This window comes from Phyllobates terribilis, unplaced genomic scaffold (genome assembly GCF_046119375.1).
Source record: "Phyllobates terribilis strain yellow unplaced genomic scaffold, ASM4611937v1 Scaffold_4__5_contigs__length_816908805, whole genome shotgun sequence".
Taxonomy (NCBI): domain Eukaryota; kingdom Metazoa; phylum Chordata; class Amphibia; order Anura; family Dendrobatidae; genus Phyllobates; species Phyllobates terribilis.
In genome coordinates, this window is record NW_027362764.1 from 80,823,196 (window position 1) to 80,839,827 (window position 16,632).

General features: G+C 43.6%; 1 protein-coding gene across 1 annotated transcript in view; it reads left to right on the forward strand.

The window, feature by feature from the left end:
• YME1L1 (YME1 like 1 ATPase) overlaps window positions 1–8,756 on the forward strand; it is a 46,254-nt gene extending 37,498 nt beyond the window's left edge. Inside the window, exons 16-19 of the mRNA XM_073677562.1 lie at window positions 514–640; window positions 721–794; window positions 6,147–6,233; window positions 6,604–8,756. Coding sequence (XP_073533663.1) covers window positions 514–640; window positions 721–794; window positions 6,147–6,233; window positions 6,604–6,747 — 432 coding nt within the window. The 3' untranslated portion in view covers window positions 6,748–8,756. The remainder of the gene's footprint in view (window positions 1–513; window positions 641–720; window positions 795–6,146; window positions 6,234–6,603) is intronic.
• The last annotated feature ends 7,876 nt before the right edge of the window (window positions 8,757–16,632 follow it).

Consider the following 16,632-nt stretch of genomic DNA (forward strand, 5'->3'; position numbering starts at 1 on the left):
AATATGTTTGCCTTGATAGTGATCTCAATATGGAGCCAGGTCCCTCTTCTCCACGCACGTAGGGGGCGTCAGTAAGAATACTTTCAGAAATAGAAGTGTTACTAGTTTTATTTTAAAGAAAAACAAAGAGTCTTGGAAGTAATCATATGGCCCCCACAGAGCACTGACCTCAAAATCATTGCATCTTTGTGAGATTACCTAAAGATACATAACAATTTTTGCAAGCTTACATCCACAGAAGATCTGTGGTCAGTTCTCCAACATGTTTGGAGCAACCTTCCCGCCAATCTCCTTCAGAAACTTGGATGCTGTTTTGAAGGGAAATAGTTTTCACACCAAATATTGATCTGATTTAGATTTCACTTTTGTTCATTCACTTTGCAAACTAGTAACGCTTCTTTTTTCTTTTCTTTTTTCAGCATTCTTACCGTGCTGCATTTTTTTTCTACACCTGCCTAAAACTTTTTCACTGTTCTGTATATACAAATAAAATGCTATTTCTCATTTCTTTAGGTGTCTCTTCTGCCAGAGAACGATCGATGGAGTGAGACCAGGTCCCAGCTCCTGGCTCAGATGGATGTGAGCATGGGAGGCAGAGTGGCTGAGGAAATAATTTTTGGACCTGAGAACATAACTACAGGTAATTCTTTCTCTTAGCATAGTCTAGTTATTACGCAGAATGCAGCTTTACACATCTGATGTCTCTTGTTATGCTTTTAGGTGCTTCTAGCGACTTCGACAGCGCAACAAAAATAGCAAAACTGATGGTAACAAGATTTGGAATGAGTGAAAAGGTACCGAATGTCTCTTCTACCTTTCTATATATAGGAGTTATGTGTGGAAATCACTGCACACTAGACCTGGCCGTACATGGAATGACTCTTTCCATTGTCATACAAGGAGGCATTTGAGAAAATGATCTGATCTTCTCTTCTCCCCATTTCCATAGAGAAGAAATTGATGATATCCCATCTGAGATGTTGGTGCTGCATTTTGTTTGTTAGACCGACGTAAAGGGAATGTATCATTTTTGTGTAAATCAAATGTAAAAATATATATATATTTTTTTTAAGTCGTTTCTAGTGTTTTTTTTATTTTGTGTCCCTATTGAACTATTTTGGATTTAAATATTATATATAAATTCTAAAATCTTGCCGTTTTCACACTAGCCACTGATATTAAAGGATTTGGACTCCTTTTTGGAGTTTTTCTTTTTTTTTCATATTTATTTATATTTTATTTTATTATAAATAAATATGAAAAAACCAAACCTCCAAACGGAGTCCAAATCCTATAAAATCAGCGGCTAGTGTGAAAACGGCAAGATTTTAGAATTTATATATAATATTTAAATCCAAAATAGTTCAATAGGGACACAAAATAAAATAATAAAAAAACACTAGAAACGACTTAAAAAAAAAAGTATGTTTACATATGTTGTGCAACATATGCGTACATAATATATATGTATGTGTGTGTATGTTTGTGTATATATTATTATTAATAATAATTCTTATTATTGCGCCATTTATTCCATGGCACTTTACATGTGAAAGGGGTATTCAAAGCACAAGCAATTACAATAATTTTGAGCAATACAAGTCAGCGACTAGTACAGGAGGAGCGAGGACCCTGCCCGCGGGCTCACAATCTACAAGGGATGGGTGAGGATACAATAGGTGAGGGTAGAGCTCACCTCACTATATATAGATATATATATATATAGATATATAGATAGATAGATATATAGATAGATATAGATATATAGATAGATATAGATATATAGATATAATGATTCTTGATAACTTATCTTCACTGGACAACCCATTTAAATGCATGTATTTTGGGGAAAAAATAATTTTTTGGATGCAAAATTTGTAAGGAAACGCAATTTTAACAAATGTGTCCAAAATGTATGCATTTAAGTGTTAATAATAAAAAAAATAAATAAAAAGGCTTTGAAGACGTCCATATCCTTTAACATTCCACTCGCTTCATGTTATATAGAAATCACTTTGAATTCCTGCCTATGATGATGAATACTAATCACCAATAGCACAGGAGCGACTATTCACAATATGTGATGGTCACAGATCACCTCCTCCCCCTCTCTGCACAGGTCTCTACATGGGTGCAGGTTTTGCAGCTTTTCACATTGCAAGGAAAAGTTCCTCTTGGTGTATCTGAGGGCATTGAACTTCGGATCATGACGTTTCTTAAATTTGGAGGTTACCCATGTAGAGACCAAAGACAGGGTACAGATTCTCAACACACATTAGGACTATAAGATTCCCTGGACATTCACATGTTCCTCTTCCAATGTGGTGTACTTAATTTTGTGCACTATATGTCCTATTGGGGGTCTCTATGTGGGAGAAGCAGGACAGAAACTGAGAGCAAGGATGAGGTCTCATCGCCACACGATTACAGATTAAAAGAAAAAATAAAAAAAATGTACCGGCGACCAAACATTTCTGTCGTCCAGGTCACAACAATTTGAAAGTTGTCATATTAAAAGGCAACTTTAAATCACAAAAACATCGAAGCGTCTGGGAATATAAACTGATTAGGGTCTTTCACACCCTCCACATTGGAATAAATCTGTCAGGAGGATTTATGTCTCCCTACAAAATCTGAGGAATATGCTCCCGAGACAGTGAGAGCACCAGGCCTATGATCTTATATGGATATTGGGACCATAAAACGTTCACACCACTAATCTAATTAAGAACTCACTCTCCAAGCTCAGTTTGTTTTGTTTATGTAAATGTCAATTTATTATGCCGTGCTTCTGCTTTTTCTTTTTTTTTTCTTTTTCTTTCCCTCTTTTGTTTTTGCCTTCTTTGTGTGCATATGTTTGTGTTTCTTCATATACCTTGCCATATCACGCCTGAGGAAGGGACCCAAGTTGTCCAGAAAGCTTCACGTTTCATTCTCTCCTCAATCAAACAGCACAGGCCCCGACCACCGACCTCACTGCTGACTATCTGGCCAATTATTTCAAAGAAAAAATTGACCATATCCAACAGGAAATTTTCTCCCAATCCCCAAACGTTATGCATGCTCTCCCCCGCCACATTGTATCTTGCTCACTTTCTGACTTCGAACCAGTCACGGAAGATGAAGTGATCAGGCTCCTTGCATCTTCTCGCCCTACCACCTGCACCAGTGACCCTATTCCCTCACATCTCCTTCAGTCCCTTTCTCCAGCTGTCATCACTCGCCTAACTAAAATTTTCAACCCCTCCCTCTCATCTGGTTTCTTTCCATCTTCTTTTAAACACGCCAGCATACATCCATTACTTAAAAAAACATCCCTTGACCAGAACTGCACGGCCAACTACAGACCTGTTTCCAATCTTCCCTTTATCTCTACCTCTACACTCCTGGAACGCCTGGTCCATTCCCGTCTAATCCGCAATCTCTCAGACAACTCTCTTCTTGACCCTTTAGGCTATGTGCCCACGATGCAGAAATGCTCCTGATTTTTCCTGAGCGTTTCCGCATCTCCCTGGCAGGAAAAACGCATGCGGATTGCACATGCGTTTTTCCCGCCAGGTAGAAGTGTTTGTCAAGCGTTTTTGCATGCATTTCTGCATGCGGGTTATCAAGCGCTTTTCCAAGCGATTTTAGCATCACTTGGAAAAGTGCTTGACAACTTGGTCACACTATATAAATCCATACAGCCGGCATGGATTTATATAGTGTGACCCTAAAGAATGGTTAAAAATAAAAAAAATAAATCTATAGTTACCTTCTGAAGTCCCCCGGAGCCTTGCCGGCAGATCACGGTACACTGCACTGAAGGACCTGCCGTCACATGACTATGACATCAGCGCAGGTCCTTAAGTCCATCGCGAGCTGCCGGCATGGGAGGACGAGCGCAGCGGGGGCCATCAGAAGGTAAATATAACATTTTATTTTTTATTTTATTCTTTTTTTACAGGTTCTATGGTACCCGGGTCCGGAGGAGAGTCTCCTGTCCTCCACACCCGGGTACCATCCGCACATTGAAACGCATGGAATGCGCATCTACATATGCAGTGATGCGTAATCCATTCGTTTCAATGCAAGTCAATGGTGGCGAAAACGCAGCGCTTCCGCAAAATAATTGGTAATGCTGCGTTTTTTTCCACAATGATAATCCGCAGAGTAAATTTCCGCAGCATGTGCACAGCACATGCGGATTATCATTGGGGACCATGGCAGGCCTTCTACTATGCGCTTTTTAATCGTTTCTGCAGCGTTTTTGCCGCTGCGTAAACGCTTAAAAAACGCATCTTGGGCACACAGCCTTACAATCTGGTTTCCGCTCTTTACATTCTACTGAAACTGCCCTCACTGAAGTCTCTAATGATCTACTAACAGCTAAATCTAATGGTCACTACTCCCTGCTGATTCTCCTGGATCTCTCTGCAGCATTCAACACTGTGGATCACCAGCTCCTCCTCACTATGCTCCGCTCTATTGCCCTCAAGGACACTGTTCTCTCCTGGTTCTCCTCCTATCTCTCTGACCGCTCCTTCTCGGTGTCTTTTGCCAGCTCCTCCTCCTCTCTCCTTCCGCTTACTGTCGGGGTTCCTCAAGGATCAGTTCTAGGCCCCCTTCTTTTCTCCTTATACACTGCTCCTATTGGACAAACAATCAGTAGATTTGGTTTTCAGTACCATCTCTATGCTGATGACACCCAATTATACACCTCTGCTCCAGACATCACCCCTGCATTACTATAAAAGGCCAGTGATTGTCTTTCTGCTGTGTCTAACATTATGTCCTCCCTCTACCTAAAACTGAATCTGTCAAAAACTGAACTACTCGTCTTTCCTCCCTCCACTAACCTACCTGTGCCCGATATTGCCATTTCCGTTTGTGGCTCAACCATTACTCCCCAGCAACAAGCCCGCTGTCTTGGGGTCATTTTTGACTCAGATCTTTCTTTCACTCCTCACATCAAATCACTCGCTCATTCATGTCATCTACACCTCAAAAACATCTCAAGAATCAGGACTTTTCTCACCTTTGACTCGGCAAAAACTCTTACTGTAGCTCTTATTCATTCCCGTCTGGGCTACTGCAACTCTCTACTTATTGGGCTCCCTCTTACTAAACTCTCCCCTCTCCAATCTGTCCTTAACGCAGCAACCAGGATCATATTCCTCGCCAACCCCAACACCGATGCCTCTTCCCTGTGCCAGTCATTGCATTGGTTACCCATCCAATATAGAGTTCAATTTAAACTTATCACGCTTACTTACCCACAAAGCGCTCCATGCTTCAGTACCCCCTACATCTCTTCCCTTGTCTCAGTCTACCACCCTACACGTGCCCTCCGTTCTGCCAATGACTTAAAACTAAAATCCTCCATAATCCGAACTTCCCACTCCCGTCGCCAAGATTTCTCGTGTGCTGCGCCAATTCTTTGGAATGCACTACCCGGGACAGTTCGATTAATTCCCAATACCCACAGTTTCAAGCGAACCCTAAAAACCCATTTCTTTAGACTGGTGTATTGCCTCAACACAATATCTGTCCATCCCAGTTTTCCCCCATATTAAAATCTTCTTCAATTTCAGGTTCATACCATCCATGTACTTAATAGCCTCTGTCAGGAATGTACACACACTGGCAGGCAACCAGTCCATGTATTATTATTTATCCTATATAGTATATCAAGGCTGCATTATACAATATATGTACACTTTTACCTTTTGTGTCTCCCCCATTTCCTCATAGATTGTAAGCTTGCGAGCAGGGCCCTCACTCCTTTCGATATGAGATATGCTTATTCTGTATTGTTTATATAAGTCCCCCACTAAAATTGTAAAGTGCTGCGGAATATGTTGGTGCTATAGAAATAAAAATTATTATTATTATTATTAAAGCTTGCCTTGTAACATTGTTTATTTTATTTTTGTTAGCCATTAAAAGGTATCATAACTACAAGATTATCTTGTTTTTTTTCAACTGGCTAACACGGTACCAAACCCCCTTTTTTCCTTTTAACACTTCCTTTTGGAACAGTTGGCCTAACCTTGTGATGCATGTGATCTCAGTGTATGAAGATGGATTTGCATAGACAACTCCTTGACTTTTTCATTAAGCTGGAGCTAGAGTGTACTAACCCTGCTTTGACTCTTATATTTCAGCTTGGGGTAATGACTTATTCTGACACTGGAAAACTGAGTCCGGAGACACAAGCTGCCATAGAGCAAGAAGTTAGGACACTCTTAAAGGTAAAATGGGCACATTTTGATTTTATTCATGATCCATAAAGTCAGGCTAAAGTCCATTGTGCCAGGGACCCAGGGTGGCATGTGTAATTTACACCACCTTTTTAATCAGAACGGAGGTGTCTTGTGTCTGTGCTGTTATTTAAGCTACTGCAATACCCTGCACACTTTCTGTTGAAAGTATGATGACTCAAAAAAAAAAAAAAAAAAAAAGTTTTTATACCATAATATATTGGGCTTTCATAGATGCAGTATTCCAAATATACGGGTGATTTAAACTTTTTTTTGTGTTTAACCAGTACTGTGAATTAGCATAATCTTTATACTGTGTGTTGTTCATCTAAAAGTGGAGTTGACTATTTTATTTTTTTAGGATTCCTATGAACGGGCGAAAAACCTTCTGAAAACTCATGCAAAGGAGCACAAAAATCTTGCCGAGGCGTTACTAATGTACGAAACATTGGACGCCAAAGAAATTCGGATGGTTTTGGAAGGAAAGAAGCTGAATGCTAGATGATATTGTCAGTGTAAAGGACTGAGCTCCTGATTGTTTTATCGTCTCTGCAGAACTCATTCTTTATATTGCATACTCCTTTTTATTTAAGATATGCCAAAAAATCTCTGCGAGGGAAAGAACCTCAGGGCAGGTTATATAGGTAACTGACCATACAGAAAACTCACACTGCATCATATAAGTGGTTTATTGTCCAGTGCACTGTCAGTATGGCTGCCTCCATCACTTCTGTACAGATGCACCCGTCCTTCACAGTATACGGCCTCTTGGTGCCTGATCAGCTACTGCCTCCTATAGGTGTATTGTAATATTTACTAACTGCACTGCTTATGACATATAAAGGGGTCGGGGAAGGAGGAACGAGAGATTGACCAAGTGATCCTTGTATCCATAAGCAAAAAATAATAAGCACAGAAAAAAAAATAGCTATGTACATCTTAATGATACCATGGGCACGGAAGACTTAAAGGGGTATTATGGTTTTGGGAAATTAAGGATGTTTTTGGAAACTGAGATCTTAAACTGTGAGGTATTGATACATAAAGATATAGCCGGAATAATTCATTTATTGAAACCAAAGTACCACTTTAATGTTACTGTCATTTCTTACAGGTTAGAAGTGAGTTTATAGCCATGTTGAGAATTGTGACACACTTCTGTTCAGTCTATCTGGTTCTATAGTAATTAATGAGTCTTTTTTTTTTTTCTCTATTAAGACAGTCAAATTTTAGTTTATCCAATATATGACCATACTGAGATGGTATTTTAAGGGGCCGGCGTACTGCCTGAATGATATATAGACTTGGAAGGACATTTTACAGAGTTTTAAAGAAGTTTGGAAGTTGTTGGTCTTCCACCTGCATGGAAGCAATAAGTAAAGGAAGCTCGTTTCCCGGGAATAGTGCAGCTCTTCTATATTAGCACTTTGTTCTCCTCGGCCAGGAGAGGCATACCCTCACAACACATAACCCCGGGGGTGCTGGTTAGTGTAGTGCTCCTGAAGGGCTTTTGAAAACTGTGATAACTTTTTAAACTATGCAGCCGACATCATGTATTTAACATCTGGAATATTATCGAGGAAATTGTATACATAAATTTTTTTTTTACCTTTTTATGAGGACCCAACTTGATTAGAACTCTTCCCTTTTATAGCATCTTGTGTCATCTACCCACTGGATAAACTTCAGACAGGGTTTTCCAAAAATTTACCCCTTCTTAAAGTCTCTGGTCAGGTACAAAAGCATTAAAAAAGCCATCAAGGTCTGCCAACTTTATCAAAATATAGACCCCCACCAATGTATTTTTTGACTTTGTGAGGTCTCTGAAGTAAAGTATATCGGGGAATGTCTTGCACCCATTGGCTTACAGTCCTTATAAATTCACTACATAAGGCAAAGTTGTTGGGGATAATGTGTAGGAGGAAGACGGGATTGTCTTGAATGTATCATTCTCTACGTCTTCTATGGATCCATTCATCTATACTGGTGCAATCGTCATCTGAGCCAAAGTAAGTGGTAATATTATAACTCCTGAACCAGGGGGATCTTTGTGAAGTGGAGGAGGCAATGAGAAGTTGGCTTCATTCTTTTCAGTTTAAAGGAAGGCAAGGTGTCCCGCTTTGGGTTTCTGCAGGTCCCTTTATGTTATCAGTAATGCCCAGCACTAAAATGTATATATGGCTCAAAGCTATTCTCAGTGTGTTCTTGAGTATCAGCGTAAAGTTATTTTAATTTCTGAACTGACAAAATTGCATTTTATTTAATGTGCGGATGATATTTTAGGGCTTTTCCACACACCATGTGTTTTTTTTTTTTTTAATGAAATATATAAATGCATACTATAAGCTGTGTGTGAGTATAGCTGCCACCCAAGACCCTGTATATGGCGAATCTCCTGGAAAACTGCTTACTATTCAGTCAGAAGTGGAATGTAACACTTATTCCTGCCTGTGTAAATTGAGGTAAATGATGCATCTTTAAATATGTAAATAAATCTAAATTCTTATGGTGAAATGTGTGGATTTTATCTGATTTTCATTTTATTTTTTTTCATAGTTGAAAATGTGTAATATGAAATGTATGGGGTATCATATGTCTCCTTGGCCATTCAACACTAGAAGCACATTTAGGCCACGTTCACACGTTCAGTATTTGGTCAGTATTTTACATCTGTATTTGTAAGCCAAAATCAGGAGTGGAACAATCAGAGGAAAAGTATAATAGACACACGTCACCACTTCTGTATTTATCACCCACTGCTGGTTTTGGCTTACAAATACTGATGTAAAATACTGAACGTGTGAACGAGGCCTTTGACGGCCTGATATTTTCCTGGAGTTACAGCCTGTGACTTATCTGTGTGGAAGTGATTCGTGGAATATTTTGGGGAAGGAGCAGTGGGCTCAGCTGATTCCCACCCTTCATAAAAAAAAAAATAATACGAAAAAATCAAATCCCTCCCTTTCTGCCATCATCCTTCAGATGTCATGAGCATTACACTGCTGCAGGGAATCCTTTTCTGCATATACTCCGACAGTTTCATAGATAATGGATGGAGCGACCCCCACTGCTGCACTACTGCTGCTCCGTTCAAGAGGGGGACATGAGACCCCTGTCTGCTTCATCTGTAGGGTCCCAGTGAACCTTTTTTTCTTTTCTCTATCGCTTCATTGGGGGACACAGGAAACCATAGGTGTATGCTGCTGTCACTAGGAGGCTGACACTAGGCAGAAAAAAAAGGCTAACTCCTCCCCAGCAGGCTACACCCGCACTGGGAGTGAACTAACCAGTTTTTGCTTAGTGTCCAAGGAGGCAAGACATGGGTCTGCGTTCAGACCCGTCTCTACCATCTTGTTGTGTTTTATTAATGTTTTTCCTTTCTTTTTCAGATACAGCTTGTGACTTCGGGCAACAGGGTGTAACAGCTCACCCTGATTTCCCACCTTTTGGGACAGAGAGAACAATGTGGTGTCGCCCACATCGTCCACTCTCTTGTCTAACAGGCAGGACCCTTTTTTCCCCCTAACTCTTCTGAACCTTTTTGGGGTGACTCGTGGCTTATGGTCCTGCCTTTCCCCACCCCAGCCTCCTCCTCAGAGCGGGCCGGGAGAAAGACGGTGATCACTAGTTAGTGATCCTCCCCTCACCCAGGGTCGACACCGTCTTTGCACTGCCGGGGACTGCGGCGGTGCCGGAAGGAAGACGTTCCTATTCCAGCGAACCTCCCTCTACCGGCGGTCTCCTGATGCTGTCTTCAGGACTGTGAAGAAGGAGTCGGGGCCTCTCCAGAAAACAGGTACCCTCCTTTCTACAGTCCTTTCTTCAGGTGGCGGGAGCTCCACAGGACAGCCGGCTGGAAACTGTTCCCGTTCTAAGAGGTTTCTGGACACAGAATTGTGGGTTCAGGTCCCATCAGAGAACAGTCACTTTCCTCATTGCCAGCCCTCTTTCAAAATTTAGGCCCTGGCTTCGGCCTAGTTCCATTCACACGCCCCCACACCGCACCATTAGCCCGTCAGAGCTACGGACTCTTCCTAACCCCTTTTTTCTATCCAATCCCTGCTGTTTTTTCTTTTCCTCAGCGCGGGCTCTCTGTGCACCCTTTTTCGACTCCGCCCCCACCCTCTCCCGCCTGCGCCATTACTCGCGCGGCCTGCGGCCTCCATCTTGGCGCCTGCCGCAGCCGGGTTCACAGCTACAGACGCTGCCTGCGCCACACCGCCAAACGCCGCCCGCGTCTCCTCGCCACCTACGGCTTCCGTCACAGCGCCAGCCGTGACCTCCATCTCGTCGCCTACCGCGGCCCTGTCACAGCGCTAGCCCTGCCGCGTTTCCTCGACAGCTGCGGCCTCCGATCCAATGCTAGCTGTGGCCTACATCATGGCGCTAGCCGCGTCTCCCTCAGCGACTGCCGCAGCCGCCGGCGCCAGCTGCGACCTACATCATGGCGCTAGCTGCGTCCCCCTCAGCAACTGCCGCAGCCCCCTCGCCGTGCCAGCCGCCGGCGCCAGCTGCGGCCTCCTTCGCAGCGCCAGCAGCGGCCTCCGTCGCAGCGCCAGTCGTGGCCCCCATGGCAGTACCAGCCGCGAGCTGCGGCTCAGCTACAGTCACGCCCTCCGTCTCCCAGCCGCGGCCTCTGTCACAACGGCTCCTTGCCTCTTCAGCCTCGGCTCCTGGCACTGCTTCTACCGTTAGCCCACGGGAAATCAACACCGGGGGTCCTCCACATAGTATAAGGTAGGCCCTGTCCCGGCCGTCGGCCCCTTGGGCCCAGTCCCCCTTTTTTTCCTAACCTTCCAAATAGTTTATGGGACATTTGATTACACAACCATACAGTTTGTTGGGCATTTCATTCCAAAACCATAGAGTTTGTGGGGCATTTCATTCCAAAACCGTAGAGTTTGTGACACGATTTCATTCCAAAAGCATAGCGTTTGTGGGACATTTCATTCCAAAACCATAGCGTTTGTGGGACATTTCATGGGACATCCCAAAACTGTACAGATTGTGAGACAGACCATGCTAAGACTTATGGTATTAGGGTACCAGTATCCATAGGTCAGCAGGAATCTCCGTGCATCGACCGCAACAACCCCAAGCACACAGTTCTCTCCAGAGCTCCCCGCCACCAGGATCGATGCGGTATTCCGATGGTTGCCGCCTGATTGCATCTCGTAACCCACCTCACCAACGTTTGGTAGAGGTCCCTTTGCAACTGCCTAACAAGCCATCTGCCTCAGCTGCTCTGATTATTCCCAAGATGTATCAGATGGTTGCTTTTACAGCAGGTCGCGCAGAGTTCCAGGGAGCAGGTGCCCTCCAGCCTTACGTCTGTTCTCCCCTTGTTTCCTACATAATCTAGGACTACTCCCATGTCTTGCTTCTCTTTCACAGAGAGTTTTAGAGTTGGACCTCTCCACCCTGCTACCCGAGTCGGATTCTGATGTAGACTCCAACCTGTCCCTCCAGGTCACAAGACATGATGAACAGCCCGGTATCAACGGTCAAGCACGCCTAAGTCAAGGAAGACGAACCTCTTCCACAAGGACCAATCTCTTCTCGAGAGTGTCTCTCACCTCCAATCATGAAGAGATCTGATTGAGTGCCCTGTGAATGAGGTATACTCAGGAAATGGTGTTCAGAGCAGTTACCGTTCTGAATTCTAATGCAGCCTACGGTTTCTGGTCAATTACCATTCTGGTACCTGCAGGGTGCCTTGCCTATAGCAGGTTACCTTGTTTATGGTACACACAGGAGTTGTTTTATGCCTTTCCCTACGGACAGGTCCTCAATTCACCAAGGTTGTGCCCTCACACTGTTCCTACTAGCGATAGTAAGTCAGAACCGAGGTGTCTCCAGAGTTATTATTTTTATAAAGGAGTAGTTGCCCATATCTTGACTGTTCGATACTTTGCCACTCTTACAGTGCGTCAGAACACTCTGTCCTCCATGTCCACACCAGTAGAGCTTCCTTTAGGGAGCATACCTGGTGTTCCACCCGCTCAACGACCATACCTATGGCGCGTCTACCCAGGCTAGCCACTGCCAACTCCTGCCCACTTCCTAATGGCATCAGATCTATGTGGTTGCCTATCCTGCCAACAGTCCTTTCGGACTAAGGCGGGTCAGTAACAGAGTGTTACCTTGCCACTGCTATTTAAGAACATACAGTGGTGGCCAAAAGTATTGGTACCCCTGCAATTCTGTCAGATAATACCCAGTTTCTTCCTGAAAATGATTGCAATCACAAATTCTTTGGCATTATTATCTTCATTTAATTTGCTTGCAAGGAAAAAACACAAAAGAGAATGAAGCAGAAATAAAATCATTGATCATTTCACACAAAACTCCAAAAAGGGGCCAGACAAAAGTATTGGCACCCTCAGCCTAATACTTGGTTGCACAACCTTTAGCCAAAATAACTGTGAACAACCGCTTCCAGTAACCATCAATGAGTTTCTTACAATGCTCTGCTGGAATTGTAGACCATTCTTTTTTGGCAAACTGCTTTAGGTCCCTGATATTTGAAGGGTGCCTTCTCCAAATTGCCATTTTGAGATCTCTCCACAGGTGTTCTATGGGATTCAGGTCTGGACTCATTGCTGGCCACCTTAGAAGTCTCCAGTGCTTTCTCTCAAACCATTTTATAGTGCTTTTGGAAGTGTGTTTTGCTGGCAGACCCATGACCTCTGAGGGAGACCCAGCTTTCTCACACTGGGCCCTTCATTATGCTGCAAAATTTGTTGGTAGCCTTCAGACTTCATAATGCCATGCACACGGTCAAGCAGTCCAGTGCCAGAGGCAGCAAAGCAACCCCAAAACATCAGGGAACTTCCACCATGTTTGACTGTAGGGACCGTGTTCTTTTCTTTGAATGCCTCTTTTTTTTCCTGTACACTCTATGTTGATGCTTTTTGCCAAAAAGCTCTACTTTTGTCTCATCTGACCAGAGAACATTCTTCCAAAATGTTTTAGGCTTTCTCAGGTAAGTTTTGGCAAACTCCAGCCTGGCTTTTTTTATGTCTCAGGGTAAGAAGTGGGATCTTCCTGGGTATCCTACCATACAGTCCCTTTTCATTCAGACGGCGACGGATAGTACAGGTTGACACTGTTGTACCCTCGGACTGCAGGGCAGCTTGAACTTGTTTGGATGTTAGTCGAGGTTCTTTATCCACCATCCGCACAATCTTGCGTTGAAATCTCTCGTCAATTTTTCTTTTCCGTCCACATCTAGGGAGGTTAGCCACAGTGCCATGGGCTTTAAACTTCTTGATGACACTGCGCACGGAAGACACAGGAACATTCAGGTCTTTGGAGATGGACTTGTAGCCTTGAGATTGCTCATGCTTCCTCACAATTTGGTTTCTCAAGTCCTCAGACAGCGGTCGCGACCAATCAGCAGAGCGGTGTTTAAATTTGGCGCCCAAATCGCTGATTGAAAAAAAGGGGGATACGTGGCACTCCTTAAACTTATGGGTGCTCAGATAGGATTCCACTCCAATTAATGTAAAGTAAGAATCTGGCACTCCCAATTTCAGTGAAAAGATTTCAAAAACAATTTTTTATTATCATGATTCATTAGAGTTAACGTTTCGGCCTCATTCGGCCTTCATCAGAACTGTGAATACAATTGACAAGAAATACATATGAGTATAAATTCCATGTTTCAACATATGTAACAGACAGTTAATACATATATGAATCAAGTTTTAAAGGAAATAATTACAAAGACAATATACGGAAAACAGAAAACAGAGAAATAATCAAAACTAGTTCTTAGTATAGAGCGTAGGGGCTGCATTCAGTGATAGTGATTCACAGGCATAGAATAAAGCAATAAACATTGCAGACAAACTAATAATAATGTATAGGACGTTGGTTACCCAGGATTTGCCCAATGGATACAAGGGGAGTCAACCAGTGGCTGCAAGAAACAGTGTAAGATAACAAATTTCATTATACATGTATAAATAATCATATTGTAGTACTTCTATGCAGCCTCTGGAGCCAGGCATTACTCACCAGGGTTGTATGGAAGAGATCCTGGGTAACCAATGTCCTATACATTATTATTAGTTTGTCTGCAATGTTTATTGCTTTATTCTATGCCTGTGAATCACTATCACTGAATGCAGCCCCTACGCTCTATACTAAGAACTAGTTTTGATTATTTCTTTTTTTTCTGTTTTCCGTATATTGTCTTTGTAATTATTTCCTTTAAAACTTGATTCATATATGTATTAACTGTCTGTTACATATGTTGAAACATGGAATTTATACTCGTATGTATTTCTTGTCAATTGTATTCACAGTTCTGATGAAGGCCAAATGAGGCCGAAACGTTAACTCTAATGAATCATGATAATAAAAAATTGTTTTTGAAATCTTTTCACAGAAATTGGGAGTGCCAGATTCTTACTTTTCATCAAATCGCTGATTGTATTAGTGAGAACTGGGGAGCGGCGCTATCTGTGCGGATACTTCCGCTGCGAGCACCCGGGAGATGACTGGCTGCTCGCAGCAGAAGTATCCGGACCGGTGGCGCCGCTCACCGGTCCTCCCTTCACACTTGCCAGCCGTAGCCGCTGATGTCCCGAGGGTAGCCACATGGAGGTCAGCGGCACCGCCGGTCGGGGTACTTCGCCACTGACCTCTGTGCAGAGGGGTGTTTAAATTTGGTGCCCAAATCGCTGATTGGTCGCGGCCGGCGGTCACGACCAATTAGCAGAGCGGTGTTTAAATTTGGCGCCAAAATAGCTGATCAGCGAATTGTATTAGTGAGAACTGGGGAGCGGCGCTATCTGTGCGGGTACTTCCGCTGCGAGCACGCGGGAGATGACTGGCTGCTCGCAGCAGAAGTATCCGGACCGGCGGTGCCGCTCACCGGTCCTTCCTTCACACTTGCCAGCCGTAGCCGCTGATCTCCCGACGGTTGCCGCATGGAGGTCAGCGGCGCCGCCGGTCGGGGTCCTTCTGCTGCTAGCACCCGGGAGATGACCGGCTAGCGCCAGTCATCTCCCGGCTGCATCGCTGCTCACCTCCGTGCGGCAGATGAGCCGCTAACGGCCGCCATCTTTTTCTGAAATCCCGCGTTGCTGATTGGCCGCGGCCGGACCAATCAGTGACGCGGGATTTCCTGGACAGAAGGAAAGACAGACAGACAGATGGGATAACACGATTATATATATATTAGATTATCTTCCTGTGAGCTGCAATACTTACCAACGGCCACAAGATGTCATTGTCTTCCTTTTCACTCTTGTACAGAACTGGGTGAAAGGTTAATGTTCTGCCCAGCAACAGAGACAGTTGTGTGAGAGTTATTTGTAGGGCCAAGCCCATACTGGGGATTGGGGGTTAGTGACAGAAAGAGGAAGTTGAGTCAGTGTTGGGGTAGAGAAGAAAGGAGCAGGTGATGTGTGTAGTCAAGAGGACAAGATACCCTTTGGGCCGTGTTTTTTACTAGTGTGGAAAGGAAACAGCAGAAACGACAAGCAGAAGAGAGAAGAATCAAATAGAGACAACAGTGATCTTTAAGCAGGCAGGTCTAGGAGAAACCCAGCCGGGAGCTTCTAGGAGATCCTTAGGGGACTCTGGGGGGAACACGCTTGTGTCAGCCGGGTCTGAAACGCTGCAATCAGGAAGATGAAAACAGCGAGACAGAGGTGCGCTTTAAGTGCCCCATCACCAAAATGTTTATTATTTAAATTAAATGCAGATGTAATAACATTTTGAATTTGACCAAAATATTATAAACAAGGCATATACCAAGTGGGAGAAAAACTCCCTTTCTTGGCAGGAGCCTCTGATTCAACTGAGCCGACTTCAGCTGAAGTTGCAGTCACGCAGGGGATTCCCCCTTCTCTGCTGTGCTGACCTCACTCTCCCATGATGCAGTGCATCAAGGAAAGTGAACTGCAGTCTGCCGGTCTGAGAGCAGGCACAGTGACTGAACTGGATGTGTTCAGTCCAGCGTGCAGCTCTGGGTATGTGCTGATTGTGCTCCATAACTCACCAGGCAGTGAGCTGGAGACTGCTCTCCTGTTTCCTCCTTCACCTCCGGTTTCCCATGCTCACATTATCAAGCATTGAAGCCTGCTGGAGTAGTTAGTGATTGTGACCCTCCCCCACTGCCACCATTAGCGGGCTGAGGAGAAAGATGTTACCAGCAACTGAAACTAAAAGCTGAGGAAGCTACAGGTGCATCTCACTAAATTAGAATATCATCAAAAAGTTAATTTATTTCAGTTCTTCAATACAAAAAGTGAAACTCCTATATTATATCGAGTCATTACACACAGAGTGATCTATTTCAAGTATTTGTTTCTGTTAATGTTGATGATTATGACTTACAGCCAATGAAAACACAAAAGTCATTATCTCAGTAAAT